Genomic DNA, 14,704 nt, shown 5'->3' on the forward strand with positions numbered 1-14,704 from the left:
TGGGTTTTCTGTTGTTTCTGTTGCTATTGAAGACCACTTTTACTCCATAGTGATCAGATAGGAGGCATGGGATTAGTTCGATCTTCTTATATTTGTTGAGGTCTGTCTTGTGACCAATTATATGGTCGATTTTGGAGAAGGTACCATGAGGTGCTGAGAAAAAGGTATATTCTTTTGTTTTAGGATAGAATGTTCTATATATATCTGTTAAATCTAATTGGTCCAAAGCTTCAATTAGTTTCATTGTGTCCCTGTTTAGTTTCTGTTTTCCTGATCGGTCCACTGAGGAAAGTGCAGTGTTGAAGTCACCCACAATTATTGTGTTAGGTGCAATGTGTGCTTTGAGCTTTAATAAAGTTTCTTTTACGAAAGAGGGTGCCTGTGCATTTGGAGCATAGATGTTCAGGATTGAGAGTTCTTCTCTTGTATTTTTCCTTTGACCAGCAAGAAGTGTCCCTCAGAGTCTCTTTTGATGACTTTGGGTTGAAAGTCAATTTTATCTGATATTAAAATGGCTACTCCAGCTTGTTTCCTGAGACCATTTGCTTGTAAAATTGTCTTCCAGCCTTTTACTCTAAGGTAGTGTTTGTCTTTGACCCTGAGGTGTGTTTCCTGTAAGCAGCAAAATGTAGGGTCCTGTTTATGTATCCAGTCAGTTAGTCTGTGTCTTTTTATTGGGGCATTAAGTCCATTGATGTTAAGAGATATTAAGGAATAGTGATTGTTACTTCCTATCATTTTTGACGTTATTTTTTAAATTTGATTGCTTAACTTCTTTTGGGTTTGATGAAAGGTTACTATCTTGCTTTTTCCAGGGTGAAGTTTCCCTCCTTGTATTGGTGTTGTCCTCCTATTATCCTTTGTAGGGCTGGGTTTGTGGATAGATATTGGGTAAACTTGGTTTTGTCATGAAATATCTTAGTTTCTCCATCTATGGTGATTGAGAGTTTTGCTGGATATAGTAGTTTTGGTTGGCATTTGTGTTCTCTTAGAGTCTGCATGAGATCTGCCCAGGACCTTCTAGCCTTCATAGTCTCAGGTGAAAAGTCTGCTGTGATTCTGATAGGTCTTCCTTTATATGTTACTTGGCCTTTTTCTCTTACTGCCTTTAATATTCTTTCTTTGTTTAGAACATTTGGTGTTTTGATTATTATGTGACGGGAAGTATTTCTGTTCTGGTCCAGTCTGTTTGGAGTTCTGTAGGCTTCTTGTATATTCATGGGCATCTCTCTCTTTAGGTTAGGGAAGTTTTCTTCCATAATTTTATTGAAAATATTTGCTGGCCCTTTAAGTTGTAAATCTTCACTCTCATCTATGCCTATAATCCTTAGGTTTGGTCTTCTCATTGTGTCCTGGATTTCCTGGATATTTTGGGTTACAAGCTTTTTGTATTTTGCATTTTCTTTAACTGTTGAGTCCATGGTTTCTATGGAATCTTCAGCATCTGAGATTCTTTCTTCTATCTCTTGTATTCTGTTGTTGATATTTGCATCTCTGTCCCCTGATTTCTTCCCAAGGCTTTCTATCTCCAAAGTTGTCTCCCTTTGAGTTTTCTTAGTTGTTTCTACTTCTGATTTTAGATCCTGGATGGTTTTGCTTAGGTCCTTCACTTGCTTGTTTGTGCTTTCCTGTAATTCTTTAAGAGATTTTTGTGTTTCCTCTTTCATGACCTCAGCCTGTTGACCAAAGTTCTCCTGTATTCTTTAAGTTTTTTTTTTTTGTGTGTGTGTGTTTCCTCATTGTTGGCTTTTGTATTCTCCTGGATTTCTTTCAATGATTTTTGTGTTTCCCTTGCAAGGGCTTCTAACTTTTGATCCATTTTCTCCTGAATTTCTTTAAGTATGTCCTTCATGTGTTCCTGTACCAGCATCATGACCAGTGATTTTAAATCCAAATCTTGTTTTACTGGTATGTTGGGGTATCCAGGACATGCTGGTAGAGGAGAATTGGGTTCAGATGTTGCCATATTGCCTTGATTTCTGTTAGTGACGTTCCTGCGTCTGCCTTTTGCCATCTAGTTCTCACTGGTGTTACTTGGTCTTGTCAGTGCTGGACTCACGAGTGCAAGCTGCCCCTTCCCAGTTGGCCTCTGGTGCACAGCTTACCCCCTGCACTGCCTGTAGACAGGGTGCTGCTGCCCAGGCTGTTCAGATCCCGAAGCAGGCACCTGAAGGCTCCCGCTGGGGCCCGCTGGATTCACTGGAGCACACTGACTTCTCCCATCTGGCCGCCCGGACCTGGCGATGTGGTGCTGCCGCCCAGGCTGATCTCAGACTGTCCGATGTCACTGGATTTCGAAATCAAGATGGAGAGGCCGAGTTCTGAAGTGGCTTCCGTCCAGCGAAAGGCGCCGCAAAACTGCAGCTGTTTGCAGCCCGGCTGGTCAGTGAAGGTCATGGTCGTGGGCGCAGGGCCTAACTGGACCCTGTGTCGCCTTGGTTCCACTGCTGATGGCCCTTCAGCTGGACCAGCCACTGCTGTACTGCCACCACCGCCGCCGCCGCCTCACTAGATTTTTTTTTTTAATGCCTGTTTTTTTCTTAATCCTTTTCAGCATTTTTATATGTAGAAGCTTTACTGAGATGTTTGAAAAAGTCCATATCATATATGTATGTATGTATGCATATATGTATCATTTCTTCTTTCTGTCTATCTATCATGTGTCTACCTATATATCTATGTATCTATCATCTATCTTATCTATGTATTATCTATCAATCTATTCTATCCTATCTATCTGTTCATCAATAAATCAACCATCTTGTCAAGTATTATCTATCAATCTATATTATTATCTATCTTACCTATTATCTATCATTTGATCTTTATCTACCTATCTACCATCTATGTTTTATCTATCAATATATACTTATCCATCATTGTCTATCGTAACTCTGTCATCTATCTTATCTCTCATATATATGGAACTATCATCTATGTATTTATGGATTTATGTTTGCATGAATATATCTACATCTGTCTGTTTATCATCTGTCTTCAATGTTTCCTCTTAGCATGTTCAGCTTTTCCTCCAGCCCTCTGGCTAGATCTTGTGTGAGTCAGGTCTACCAGATGGTCTTTTGCTTTTTTTTTGAAATTAGATCTTTTGTATCTCAAGCTGACCTCATATTCATTGTGTAGCTGAGGATGGCATTGGACTCTTTATCCTTCCTCTACCTACCAAGAATACATGATTATAGGCATGTGCCAACACATCTGGTTATCACCTGCTTTTGTAAATTAAGGGGAAAGATTTATTTTGGCTCTTAGTTTCAGGGCCCTCGTTCTAGGATCTCTTGGCCTCATTGCCTTGGACTAGTATAGGTAATAAAAGCCTTTGGGCAAATTGAAGGTCTAGACAACATGGCACCTGATGTGATTCTCTCAAATGACTTAGTTAAGAAGGCTGATGTCTGGGGAACTGTGAGTAAGCAATACTCATATATGACTGCTATATAACTTTTATATAACTAATTCTGGTAAGAATCCACTTTTGTATGATTTAGTATAAAATGTCCTTGAGACCAGGGCTCATGTTCTTGTCAGAATAGAGTGAATAAAAATATGTCGCATCTGGAAATAGTGCTCCATCTTTAATTTCCTGGCCCTTCTCTAAACTCATCTTTGGTCACTGAACTTGGACTGGTAGCTAGAGGGAAAACTATGTTTCAGTTTTCCTGAGGGAAAACTATGTTTCAGTTTCCCTGAGGAAGCTAGTTGTCTCAAGGTAGCCAGGAAAAGAGGGAGGGGCTTAGAGAGAGGAAGAGGGTTACAGGGAGAGGGAGAGAGAGATTTATAGTACAGAACAAATAAAGTATTTTAAATCAAGAAAATCTTCAAATACATTGATGGGTACATATGGTAGCTACCATCAAGTACCTGCCTCCAGTCACTAACATCCTCCCAGTAGTCCTCACCCCATAGGGGATCTACCACCTCCCAGTAGAACTATAGGCTGACAACTATGTCCTTAACCCTTGTTCCTTTGGAAGGAACTTACCTAAACCTTGTCAACAATCATGTTAATTTGTTTACGTGTTTCAGGACTGACTTCAGTTGATAGCTTTTCTCTGTGTGTGATTTAATTTTTCACTTTCTTTTACACCTGATGATTTTGGTAAGATACTAGATCCTGGTGAATCTTACTTTGATGACTGCTAGGTGTTTTCTTCTTCCTATAAGCTGTCCTGAAGCTTGTTCTGCAGTGTGTGGATTAGTGGGAAATCATTTGATTGTAGAGTCTTGTCACCTTGACTAGGAAGGGTCAGAGCAGTTACTAATCTGAGGATACTTGCCCCATTCACTTTAGGACCTTTACCCAGTATCTGGTGAGGTATGGCTGTTGGGAGCCTGAACTGGTTTCAGATCTGTGTATGTGTCAGCTGTATTTAGCTTTAATTTTTTTTGGATGGTTCTTTCCTTGACCTGGTTAATTTTTTCTTAATTGAGTGAATTTTTTGGTGTATGTGTGTGCAAATTTGTTTCTCTGATTCTTTGGCTAGTTAACTTGGAAAATTGTTAGTTAAAATTTTATTTGTGTGGGTTTAGAAATTGTTTTATTTCATTTATTTTGAGATAGTTTCATTATATAGCCATGGCTGGCCTGGAACTCATTATATGGGCCAGGTTAGCCTTGGATTCACAGAGAACCTGCTTCTGTCTCCTAAGTGCTGGAATTAAAGAAGCATGCTGCTGTTCTTGGCTTAGTTTTTATTAACACATCAGTTAATGTACTTTCCTATGTTTTTCATATATGTATACACGTGTATTGATCTTATTTAGTAACTTCTTATACCTCACCCTTGCCTTCCTCACCCAGTTAACCCTTTTTTTAATTAAATATATCTCACTCAATGTATTTTAGTCAGTCTTTCTCCTGCATACATATACATACACATACACATATACACATACTCATGCACACACAATCCAAAATTAAAATAATAAAACAGAAAAAAAGGACAAAATTACAAAAACAAAACAAAAAGTTCACAGAAAAATCCATGGAATTCATTTTGTGTTGAGTAGTTGATCCTGGGCATGGGGCCTGCCCTAAAGTATGCTTGGCATACCCGGTGACACTTCATTGCAGAAAACTTGTTTTCTCTCAAGGGGTGGGATTTTGTGTCAACTTCCTCTTCTTAGGCTGGGATTTTGTCTGGTTTTACATGTACAGGTCTTGTGTTGTCACAGCCTCTGTGAGTTCACATGGGCTGTTGTGTCTGAAAGAGGCTGATTCCTTGGAAGCATCCACCACCTCTGGCTCTTACAGTCTTTCTGCCTCCTTTTCCACACACACCCTGAGCCTGTCTGGGAGGATTTTGACGAAGACATCCCATTTAGGGCTCAGTGTTCCAAAGTCTCTCACTCTGCCATTTGTCCAGTTGTGGGTCTTTATGTTAATTGCCATTCACTGGAAGAAGGTTCTCTATTGAGAGTTGAGCAGTCCATTGATCATGGGTTGTCATGTGCATCTTTAGAAGAATAACAGTAAGAGGTTTTCCCTAGGGCTTATGACTTGTGTAGTCTTAGATTCTTGGCCACTTTATCAGTATTGAATATGGATTCTACTTCACAGAGTGGGTCTTAAATCTAGTCAAAAATTGATTACTTCCAGTCAACTCTCTCTCTGTTTTTTTAAAAGGATTTATTTATTTATTATATCTTAGTATACTGTAGCTGTACTTCAGACACTCCAGAAGAGGGAGTCAGATCTTGTTATGGATGGTTTTGAGGCACCATGTGGTTGCTAGGAATTGAATTCAGGACCTTCAGAAGAGCAGTCAGTGCTCTTAACCGCTGAACCATCTCTCCAGCCCTCTTAGTCAACTCTTTTTTTTTTTTTTAATATTTTTATTTTCTATATTCTTTGTTTACATTCCAAATGATTTCCCCTTTCCCAGATCCCCCCTCCCCATATGTCCCATAAACCTTCTTCTCTCCATCCCTTCTCCAATCACCTCCCTCCTTTTTCTACTATCTTAATGTCCTTAGATTCCTAACTGAATCACCTCAGCTCAGGAACTCTTTGACTGCACTTGCCTGAATACCTTCTGTAGGCAGTAGGATGGCCAGTCTCACGTCTCACCTGGTGTTTTTGTATCTCAGGAATTGTAGTTTGTTGTTTGATTTAAATTTTTTTTTCAAAAAATCATTTTCTTAGTCTTGTCCAGTGTGTAAATTGTTTCAGATGGAAAGCTCAATCTTGTCCCTGTCACTCCTTGACTGGAACTTGAAGTAATCACAAATGTAATAATTTTAGATGGCATGAAATATTTGTGCAGCAACCATATTAAATGTAAATGATACTATTATAGAAGACACTGTAAACAAGGTTGAAAGACAGAATGTCAGCCTGGGAATTAAAAACCCCAATATATAAAGCAAGCGTTAAAAGTCAGTAAAAAATTAACATATAAATTCAGACTAGGAAGAGTATTTTTATTTGTTTGCTTTTGTTAACTAGCTGTTGACAAAAGAAGAAATAACAGCGACCAGCAAATGTACAAAGTAAGTTTTTGTTTCAGTGCTAAGAAAAATGTACTAATTGGAATGATCTAGAAATACCATTTCTTTTATTTATCATTTTCTCAAAGAAGAGAAGGAGTAATCTGTCTGACACAGTGAGTATTCATACATATTAATGAGATTGTAAATTGTCACAGTTTTTCTGGAAGATGGTTTAGTAATGTGCACCAAAAATTTACTTCACAATTTCTAATCCCGAAATTGATTCTTAACAAATAATATCAATGATTTATAGATGTATTGATTTGAAAACCTGGAAATAATTTTAACAGCAAATAATTATTCTTTATATTTATAAAATATTTTAGCTTAAAATTTTTGTGATTATTATTACAAATATTTTGTAATTTATTTCTTCAGTTAAAATGTATGTATGTTAATACACTCAGAATATCACTATTCTCCTATTGCAAGTGGTAAAGTATATATAATGACTATGAAAGATGCCTTCATGGGAATAAATAGGGAAAAAACAAGCTACAGTTTAGTATGTAGAGTGGGGAACGTACATGAATACAAACACACGCACACACACATATAGAATTCTTCCAACAGGACCACAAACACTTTTCATGTTTTAGGTGCTGTTCTTATATTTTTAACATACCAAAATATTAAGAATAGCATTTTCTCTTTCTTCCTTTTACAGATTAATATAATTACAACAGTTCTCCCTTCCCCTTTCTCTTTCTGACCCCTCTTATATTTCTCATTGGCTCTCTTTCAAATCATGCTTCTGTTTTTATTGATTGTCATTAACATGCATATATATGTTTATGTTTATACATAAATAGTCCTAAATATAACCTGCTCAGTCTGTATAAAGCTACTTGTATGTAATTTTCAGGGTTGACCATTTGGTATTGGATATCCTTTCTTGGGAAGCACTGTCTCCTGCTCTCAGCATTTCTTGGTTGCCTATAATCCTTTGTGTATGTCCTGTCCGTGCTGTCAGTCTCTTAGGTCATGTGTGAATCAATCCTGTTGTCCTGAAGACACTGCTTCTGTGGAAGCATCCACCACCTCTGACTCTTACAGTCTTTCTGCCTCTTCTTTCGCACAGAGCCTTTGTTTAGGGCTGAGACCTTGTGGGCTTTTCTATGTCCACTTCCATGTGTTCATTGGAGTTCTCCTTGTCCAGCTCACATTTGGGCAGCCATGTTGGTGAAACTTTATGGTTGTAGCTCCTGACATTTCTGGGAGACACAATCTCACTGCAAAGTCCCTAATCCTTTGGCTCTTCCAATCTTTCCATCCCTTCTTCTGCAAGGTTCCCTGAGCCTTGGGTGTGTGAGTCTTTTGTAGATGTATCCATTGGAACTGGGCTATACAACTTTGCTTTTTGATTCATTTTGTTTTTCTTTAATGGTTTCCATGTATAGCACAGAGAAGATTCCTTATTGTCAGGTAAAGACTACACTTACCTGTGCATATAAAGACAAATGGGGATTATGCCAGGTTAGTAAAGGTTGTAGGTTCTTCTCCAATGCCCAGGCCTTCACTAGAACGGACTAGTTATCTAGGTTCCAGTAGCAGGCATAATTCCCCTTTTGTTGAACAGGTCTTTAGCGTAATTAAAGAGCTTCTGGTTACAGCCCGAGTGTGCATGTCACTGCTACACCCTTAGAGCTTTCCTGCTGTGCTGTCATGGCTGTGTTTCATAGACGTCATAGCTGTGAAGAACTGTTGGTTCCCCCTCCTTTAGAAGCTTGCATGATGACTTCTGGTACTGTGAAAGCTAGTCCTCAGGGAGGGACCATTCAGGCCAGCTCCATTTCAGGGGCCTCTGGGCCCTGTGTCTGAAGCTCAAGGTGTCTTCAGCAATAGGGACTCACCTTCTGCATCTGGGAAGCTACTGAGGGCAATAGAAATAGCTTTTTAAAGTCAGCAAATTGATGAAGGAAAGACATGATGAAGTAACGGGAACGAGAAGGAAAGCTATTGCCAGGGTCATTTTCTGTAGTCTAGTCTGACCTTGAATTTGTAATTTTTCTGTCTTTACCACCTGAGTTCTGTGATGATAGGTCTTTGCCACAATCCTGAGCCAGTTCTTACTGTGTTTTACAGAGGATGATAATAGGAAGGAGACCTTTTTTTTTTTTTTTTTTTTTTTTTTAAATAAGTTCCATTAGAAGTACAGGCATGCAGACATGTGCCTGAGAGGCTCTATCAAGTAGCTGACTGAAACAGATGCAGAGACTTACAGCCAAGCCTTAGATGGAGCTTGGGGAGTCTTGTGGAAGAATTGGGGGAAGGACGGAGGGACCTGGAGGGGATACGAACTCTACAGAAAGACCAACAGAGTCAACTAACCTGGACCCTTGCGGGCTCCTAGAGACTTAACCACCAACCAGAGAGCATACATGGGCTGCCTACATATATGTAGCAGAAGTGCAGCTTGTCTGCATGGGGGTCCTGCAACAACTGGAGTGGGGGCTGTTCCTGACTCTGTTGCCTGCCTGTGGATTCTGTTCCCCTGTGGATTCTGTCTGGCCTCAGGGGGAGAGGATGTCTAGTCCTGCATGACTCAGTGTACCAGGTTGGGTTGGTACCTCCCCCTTCTCACAGGAGAAGGGGAGGAGGATGGAGTATGGAGGGAGGAGCTGTGTTGGGGGAGGAACTGGGAGGAGTGGGGCTGAGATCTGGATGTAAAGTGAATAAATAAAATGAATTAATGGGGGAAAAGAAGAAGAGCAGGAACTAAGGTTGTAAAGTAGAGATCAAACCAGTGATTCATCTTTTGTGCTTTCTGGGTGGAATAAGAAACTAGATCCATTTGTGAGCCCTGGCTCTTTATACTTGAGGGTAGTCTTACTTTGTGTTGTGAATCTAGCCTTTAATGACTGAGCCCCTCTATCCAGCCCAAGGGAAGATTTATGGGAAAATTATATAACATCTTTGATTTTTCAAAGTTTTAAAGTAGTTGTTTTCAAATCATATACTCTTAATTGTTATGTGTATATGCTGTGTAAATACTGCAAGAGGAATAAATTATAATCTGACTTACTTCTTTGAAACTTTTGTGCAATATATTTTGGACACAGTCATCACCTTCCACAAGTCATCCCCACTCACATTCTGCACCTCCCCGCCCCCCATCTTAGAGATTTCTTCCTCCCCGATCCCCTTCCCCTCCTCCCTGCTTACCCACCCAGTAGCCTTTGTGTTGCCTGCTAGTGTTGTTGCTGCTGCCCCGGAATGAGCTCAGCCCACCAGGGGTCAGCTCTTAAGGAAAACTGCCCCTCCCTTTCCTGCTCCTCTGCTAGTGGGACCTGTACCCATCCTCCCCACTGCATGCTGGGATTTCTTTCTGTCTTGTGGTTGTGCAGGTCCTTTATGTGATGTCACAGTTGCCATCTATGAACTGCCCTGTTGGGTCAGAAACCGCTATTTCATTGACTTCCCCACCATCTCTGGCTCTTACAGTCCTTGGAACTCCTTTCTCTAGGATCCCTGAACCTTGAGGGGAGGATTTATACGCATGTCCCGTTTGAGAAAAGGAATGAGAATAGTGTCTACCAAATACACTTGGATTATCGTGTTACAATTATGAAGTCCTAATTATCCCTGTGACATCTTTAATTTCAGTCCAGCCCTCCCACCCCCATTTTTTTAACCTAAAATATCATGTTAAATGAAGAAACTCACTGAGAACTTTTTTTTTTTACTCTTCTTAGATACAGCAGCTAATAAGTGCTTTTAAGGTATCTTTTCCTCAATTGGTTGAACATCCACTCCACAGTCCCTGATGATGGCCTTTCTGGTTCAGAGCCCAGGGTTTAAGTGTGGATAGCATAAGCTCAGATGAACTTTTGTAAGCCCAGTGACTTCCTTGGCTTGTCAGAGTTTCTCAGGCTCCCCCACGTTCTAACCACTCCACTCCTAGGGACAAACTAAATCGGAGGAACAAAAGGAGCTGCCCATCTCCTACAACAAGGTGTGGTTAGTAGGAATAGTAAAGGGCATTAATGATCTTCAACTTCCCAAGATCTCTTTGCCTTGAGCATCTCTTTATGGCTTTCCTGCCTAGCTCCAGAGACTTCACAGAGGCAGCCAGTCTAGCTGCTTCCTTCCGTGGCATCAAAAATAGCTTCTTGTCACCAATATTGTAGAATAGAAATGAGCACTTTTATCAGAGGCATTACTAATCTTTGCAGTGAGAACACCAGCACTCCAGCACTCACATGGATATCAGTGTAGTCAGTGACACCCAGAGGCCCAGCACTGCAGCCTGTCTGGGTTCAGGATATATTTATGCACTGCAATGAGAAAAGCAGGTGCACACATCTATTTCTAAGATCTGACTATTTTGTCACATGATTTAGGTTGAAAATTTCTGCAGATGTCAACTTAAGCCAATTTTTGCTATTAGTAGAACAGTTTAAAAGTTGCCTCTCATAAGCCTCACAGATAGACTTCCTGTGGAATGCCTTAAACCCAAAGTTGGCTCAAAATGGAACCCTCCCTTTTGCTGTGTCAGCGTCTTGCCCAGTCTGGGGTCAGCATTGCTTGCCAATATCCTTTGATGCCCTCTTGTCCTGTGGCTCACCTTCTGTTGTTACATTTCATTGGTGAGTGGCTGTGCCAGGCTCTGGGGTGTTGAAGGAAGAGTCTTTGCTAAGTAGGGATGCTTCAATATTGAAGTCTTGAGAGTTTATAATGGGCCCATTTGTCTGAACTGGCTAGTTTGTTTGCTGTTGGGAATCACAGTCCTGGTGAGAACTGTGAACTAATAGTTTAGCATTTCATGGTAAAGTAAAGTTTCTACAGGTTATGCATACCAACACCATTAAGTAGCAACTTTTTATACTTTCATACTGTCCATAGTCATCTCTTTATTGCCTTAACCATTTGTTTATAAAATAATTTGTTCAAATACCATGTCTTTTTGTTTTTGTCTTTGTTTTTGTTTGGTTTTTTGGATTTGGTTTTTTTGAGACAGGGTTTCTCTGAGTAGCCCTGGCTGTCCTGGAACTCACTCTGTAGACCAGGCTGGCCTTGAACTCAAGAAAAATACCATGTCTTTTAAAAAACTTTTTATTGGTTCTTTGTGAATTTCATATCATGCACCCCAATCCCACCCATCTCTCCATATCTACCCTCTCTCTGCCTTTGCAACCCTACTTACAAAGAAAAACAAAACAAAACAAAAGAAACACCACCAACAACAAAATACTATCTTGCTATGGAAGCTATATTGCGTCACACAGTACATTGTTTTGTCCAAGCAACTTCAAATGCAAATGTTCATTGCATGTCACTGGTCTGGTTTAGGCGCCTGGCTTCTGCTACATTATCCTTGCTGGATCCCCACAAGGCCTCCTCTCGGATATCCTGTTGTTAGCCTATGTCATGGAGATCTGCAGCTTTGGCTCTGCAGGACCACCCCTTCACACTCAGCAGTTCATACACGGGGTCGATGTTGGGGTGTCCTGGATCTGTGCCCGGGTGGGAGCTAAGCTGGCCAGCCCGCCACCTCTCCTGTACCCTTGCCATCAGTACCAGTCTCTCACTTTGCCCCGGCAGGGAGCAGGGACAGCTCTCCTGTGCCACCAGAGCCAACTCTACTGTGCCTCACAGGCAAGGTGCTGCCCTCTCCCTGAGTGCTGCAGTCCGTGAGGGTAGGGTTGTTGTGATGGGGCATAGTCAGGGGCGGGATCTGCTCTCTGATTTTCTGAATGTCAACATGGCTTCAAACACCAGCCCAGACCAGGGATCTGCGTTTGGCTTTTGATGGTAACATGAGACACAGACTCCTGCCTCTGCGGTGCCATGGACTCTGACATGGCTCTCAGCAGCAGCACTGGCTGGGACATCTCCGTGACCTCAGAAGGCAGCACAAGCTGCTCACGTCAGGTTGTTCCTTACTACAGTCTAGTTACCAGTTCTACCACTCTTCCTAGTGCACAAACCATTTGACTTCTCTTTCTCTCCCAACCGTCTACCGCATATTTGTTTATCATAGTGGTGCCTACCCACCCATGCAGCCTTGTGCTGGTGGGCCTCTAGGTGCCCTCCGGCTGAATATCCCATCTTTTAATTACTGTCTTTCCTGTCCATATCATCATGGATCATGATATTATGGTATGTTACTGTGTTCGGTTTTCTTAAAGTATTAAAAAGAAGTAGAGAGCTATACCTCTAAATTACCTACCTATGAATTGGCTCTCCTTCCTGGGGATATGTTGTTTTCTGGCTGTGAGACAGTTTGACTGTGTACCCACATTTGGCTTGCAGCTCACTCTGCAGATCAAGTTGCTCCCAAGCACACAGACATCTCAAGCACACATGCCTTCCAGATGCTGGGATCAAAGGTGTGTACATCCACATCTAGCCTACTCAGTCGTGTTTGCAGTAATTTAATATAGTCTACTATATTAAATTTAACATGGCCTCTGAAAAATTATAGCCAGTTTTATCTAAAATACAACTTCAGGTTTTTGTTTGTTTGTTTGTTGGAGTATTTGGGACCTAACCTGAGCCTCAGGTTTGCAGAGAAGCCCTTTACCCCAGCTCTGAAATATCTTTTGTTACATGTTTTATAGAACAGAATTTTTAGTGAACCTCAATGTTTTGGTTAACTGAGGAATGTTTTTCTTGAGCAAGAGTTCTGTGTAAAGAAGTAGTAGCATCATTATGGATATATACAACAGTATAAATATTAGCAATAAAGTTTAAATCACCAATTTTGCCAAACCCAAACAACCTTCACAATTATCAAAAGTTACAGGGCTATATTAGTTCAGGAATAAATGATCAAAATGCTCTGTACATAAGGATGTGCCCCAGCTGAATGTTTTTACTATACTATTTTATATAAGGAACTTAAGCTTGTATTCATATATATCTGCGTATGCATGTATGGGTGTATTTGTGTACATGTGAGTGTGTATGCTTATGTGTGTGAATGCATGTGTGTATGTGTATGTGAATGTACTTGTATATGTGTGAACATACATGTGTGTATGTGTATATAGGCATATACATATGTGCCTGTGTATCTTTATATGCACATACATGCGTATATTTGTACATGTATGTATACATGTATACAATAGTATACTTTTGTGGGTATATGTATATATATATATGTATATATATACATATATATATATGCATATGTGTATGAGTATATTTGTATGTGTGTGTGTGCACGAGTATGTGAGTGTACTTGTGTATACGTATGCCCATGAGACCAGTTCAGAATTCAGTAAGATTTACATTAACAGTGTGAAGTGAGCTTCAAGAGCAAGTCAAGGGGATGGAAAGAAATTTCCATCAGTAAAATGCCTGCCCTGCAAACGTGAAGACTTATGTTTAACCCTCAGAAACCATGAGAGTTGACAGGTATGGTGGCATTGAGGTGGAGGAGACAGGGTGATCATTGGAGCTTGGGACATAGCTAGACTTGTTGAGTCTATCAACTCTAAGTTCAATGAGAAGCCATGTTTCAAAAAGTAAGGTAGAGAGCTATAAAGGAAGACAGCGGATGTCAACTTATGGTGGTCTCCAGTGGTGGGAACTGGACATCGCAAGTATCTGGGACCATCTAGTGTATCGTACTTGTCAAGCCCAGGTCAGTGAGAGACACCTGTCTCAAAAACTAAGGTAGATGGTGCCTAAGGAACAATACCCATGGTTACCTTCTGGCTACCATGCACGTGTTTGTGTGTGTGTGTGTGTGTGTGTGTGTGTGTGTGTGCCCCTCACAAAAATAAGCTAAATCCACAAGTACTGAAGGGATTTTTTTTTCAAAAAGCTGTCTGTAGTATATCATCCTACCTAAGTTCCATGAGCTTATAGATGTTTCTTCTGTAAGTGGTCCCTATAACATCATCCTGAGTGTGTAGATGGTTCTTCTGTAAGTAGTCCCTATTATGTCATCCTGAGTGTGTAGATGGTTCTTCTGTAAGTGGTCCCTATTACATCATCCTGAGTGAGTAGATGGTTCTTCTGTAAGTGGTCCCTATAACATCATCCTGGTGTAATCTCTGTGAACGTCCTTCGAGCTCACCCATAACAGTTTAGTTAGGAACATTAAAGTAAACTTGAAAAGTGAGTCTTATAAAAGCAGGACAGTATTACTTCTTAAATTTAATTTAAATTTAACTAGTAACTGGTCATGGCCGAAACACTAGACCCATCATAGTAATATGGAAAACTTTCCCTTATCAAA

General features: G+C 40.5%; 1 protein-coding gene across 5 annotated transcripts in view; it reads left to right on the forward strand.

Annotated features, from left to right (window-relative positions):
• Atg10 (autophagy related 10) overlaps positions 1–14,704 on the forward strand; it is a 322,415-nt gene that overhangs the window by 128,817 nt on the left and 178,894 nt on the right. Inside the window, exon 2 of one of the 5 annotated variants that reach the window (XM_052159890.1) lies at positions 12,766–12,842. The exons of the other annotated variants lie outside the window; for them this stretch is intronic. Coding sequence (XP_052015850.1) covers positions 12,766–12,842 — 77 coding nt within the window. The remainder of the gene's footprint in view (positions 1–12,765; positions 12,843–14,704) is intronic. 5 annotated transcript variants of the gene reach the window in all.

The sequence above is a fragment of the Apodemus sylvaticus genome, chromosome 16 (genome assembly GCF_947179515.1).
Source record: "Apodemus sylvaticus chromosome 16, mApoSyl1.1, whole genome shotgun sequence".
NCBI classification, from domain to species: domain Eukaryota; kingdom Metazoa; phylum Chordata; class Mammalia; order Rodentia; family Muridae; genus Apodemus; species Apodemus sylvaticus.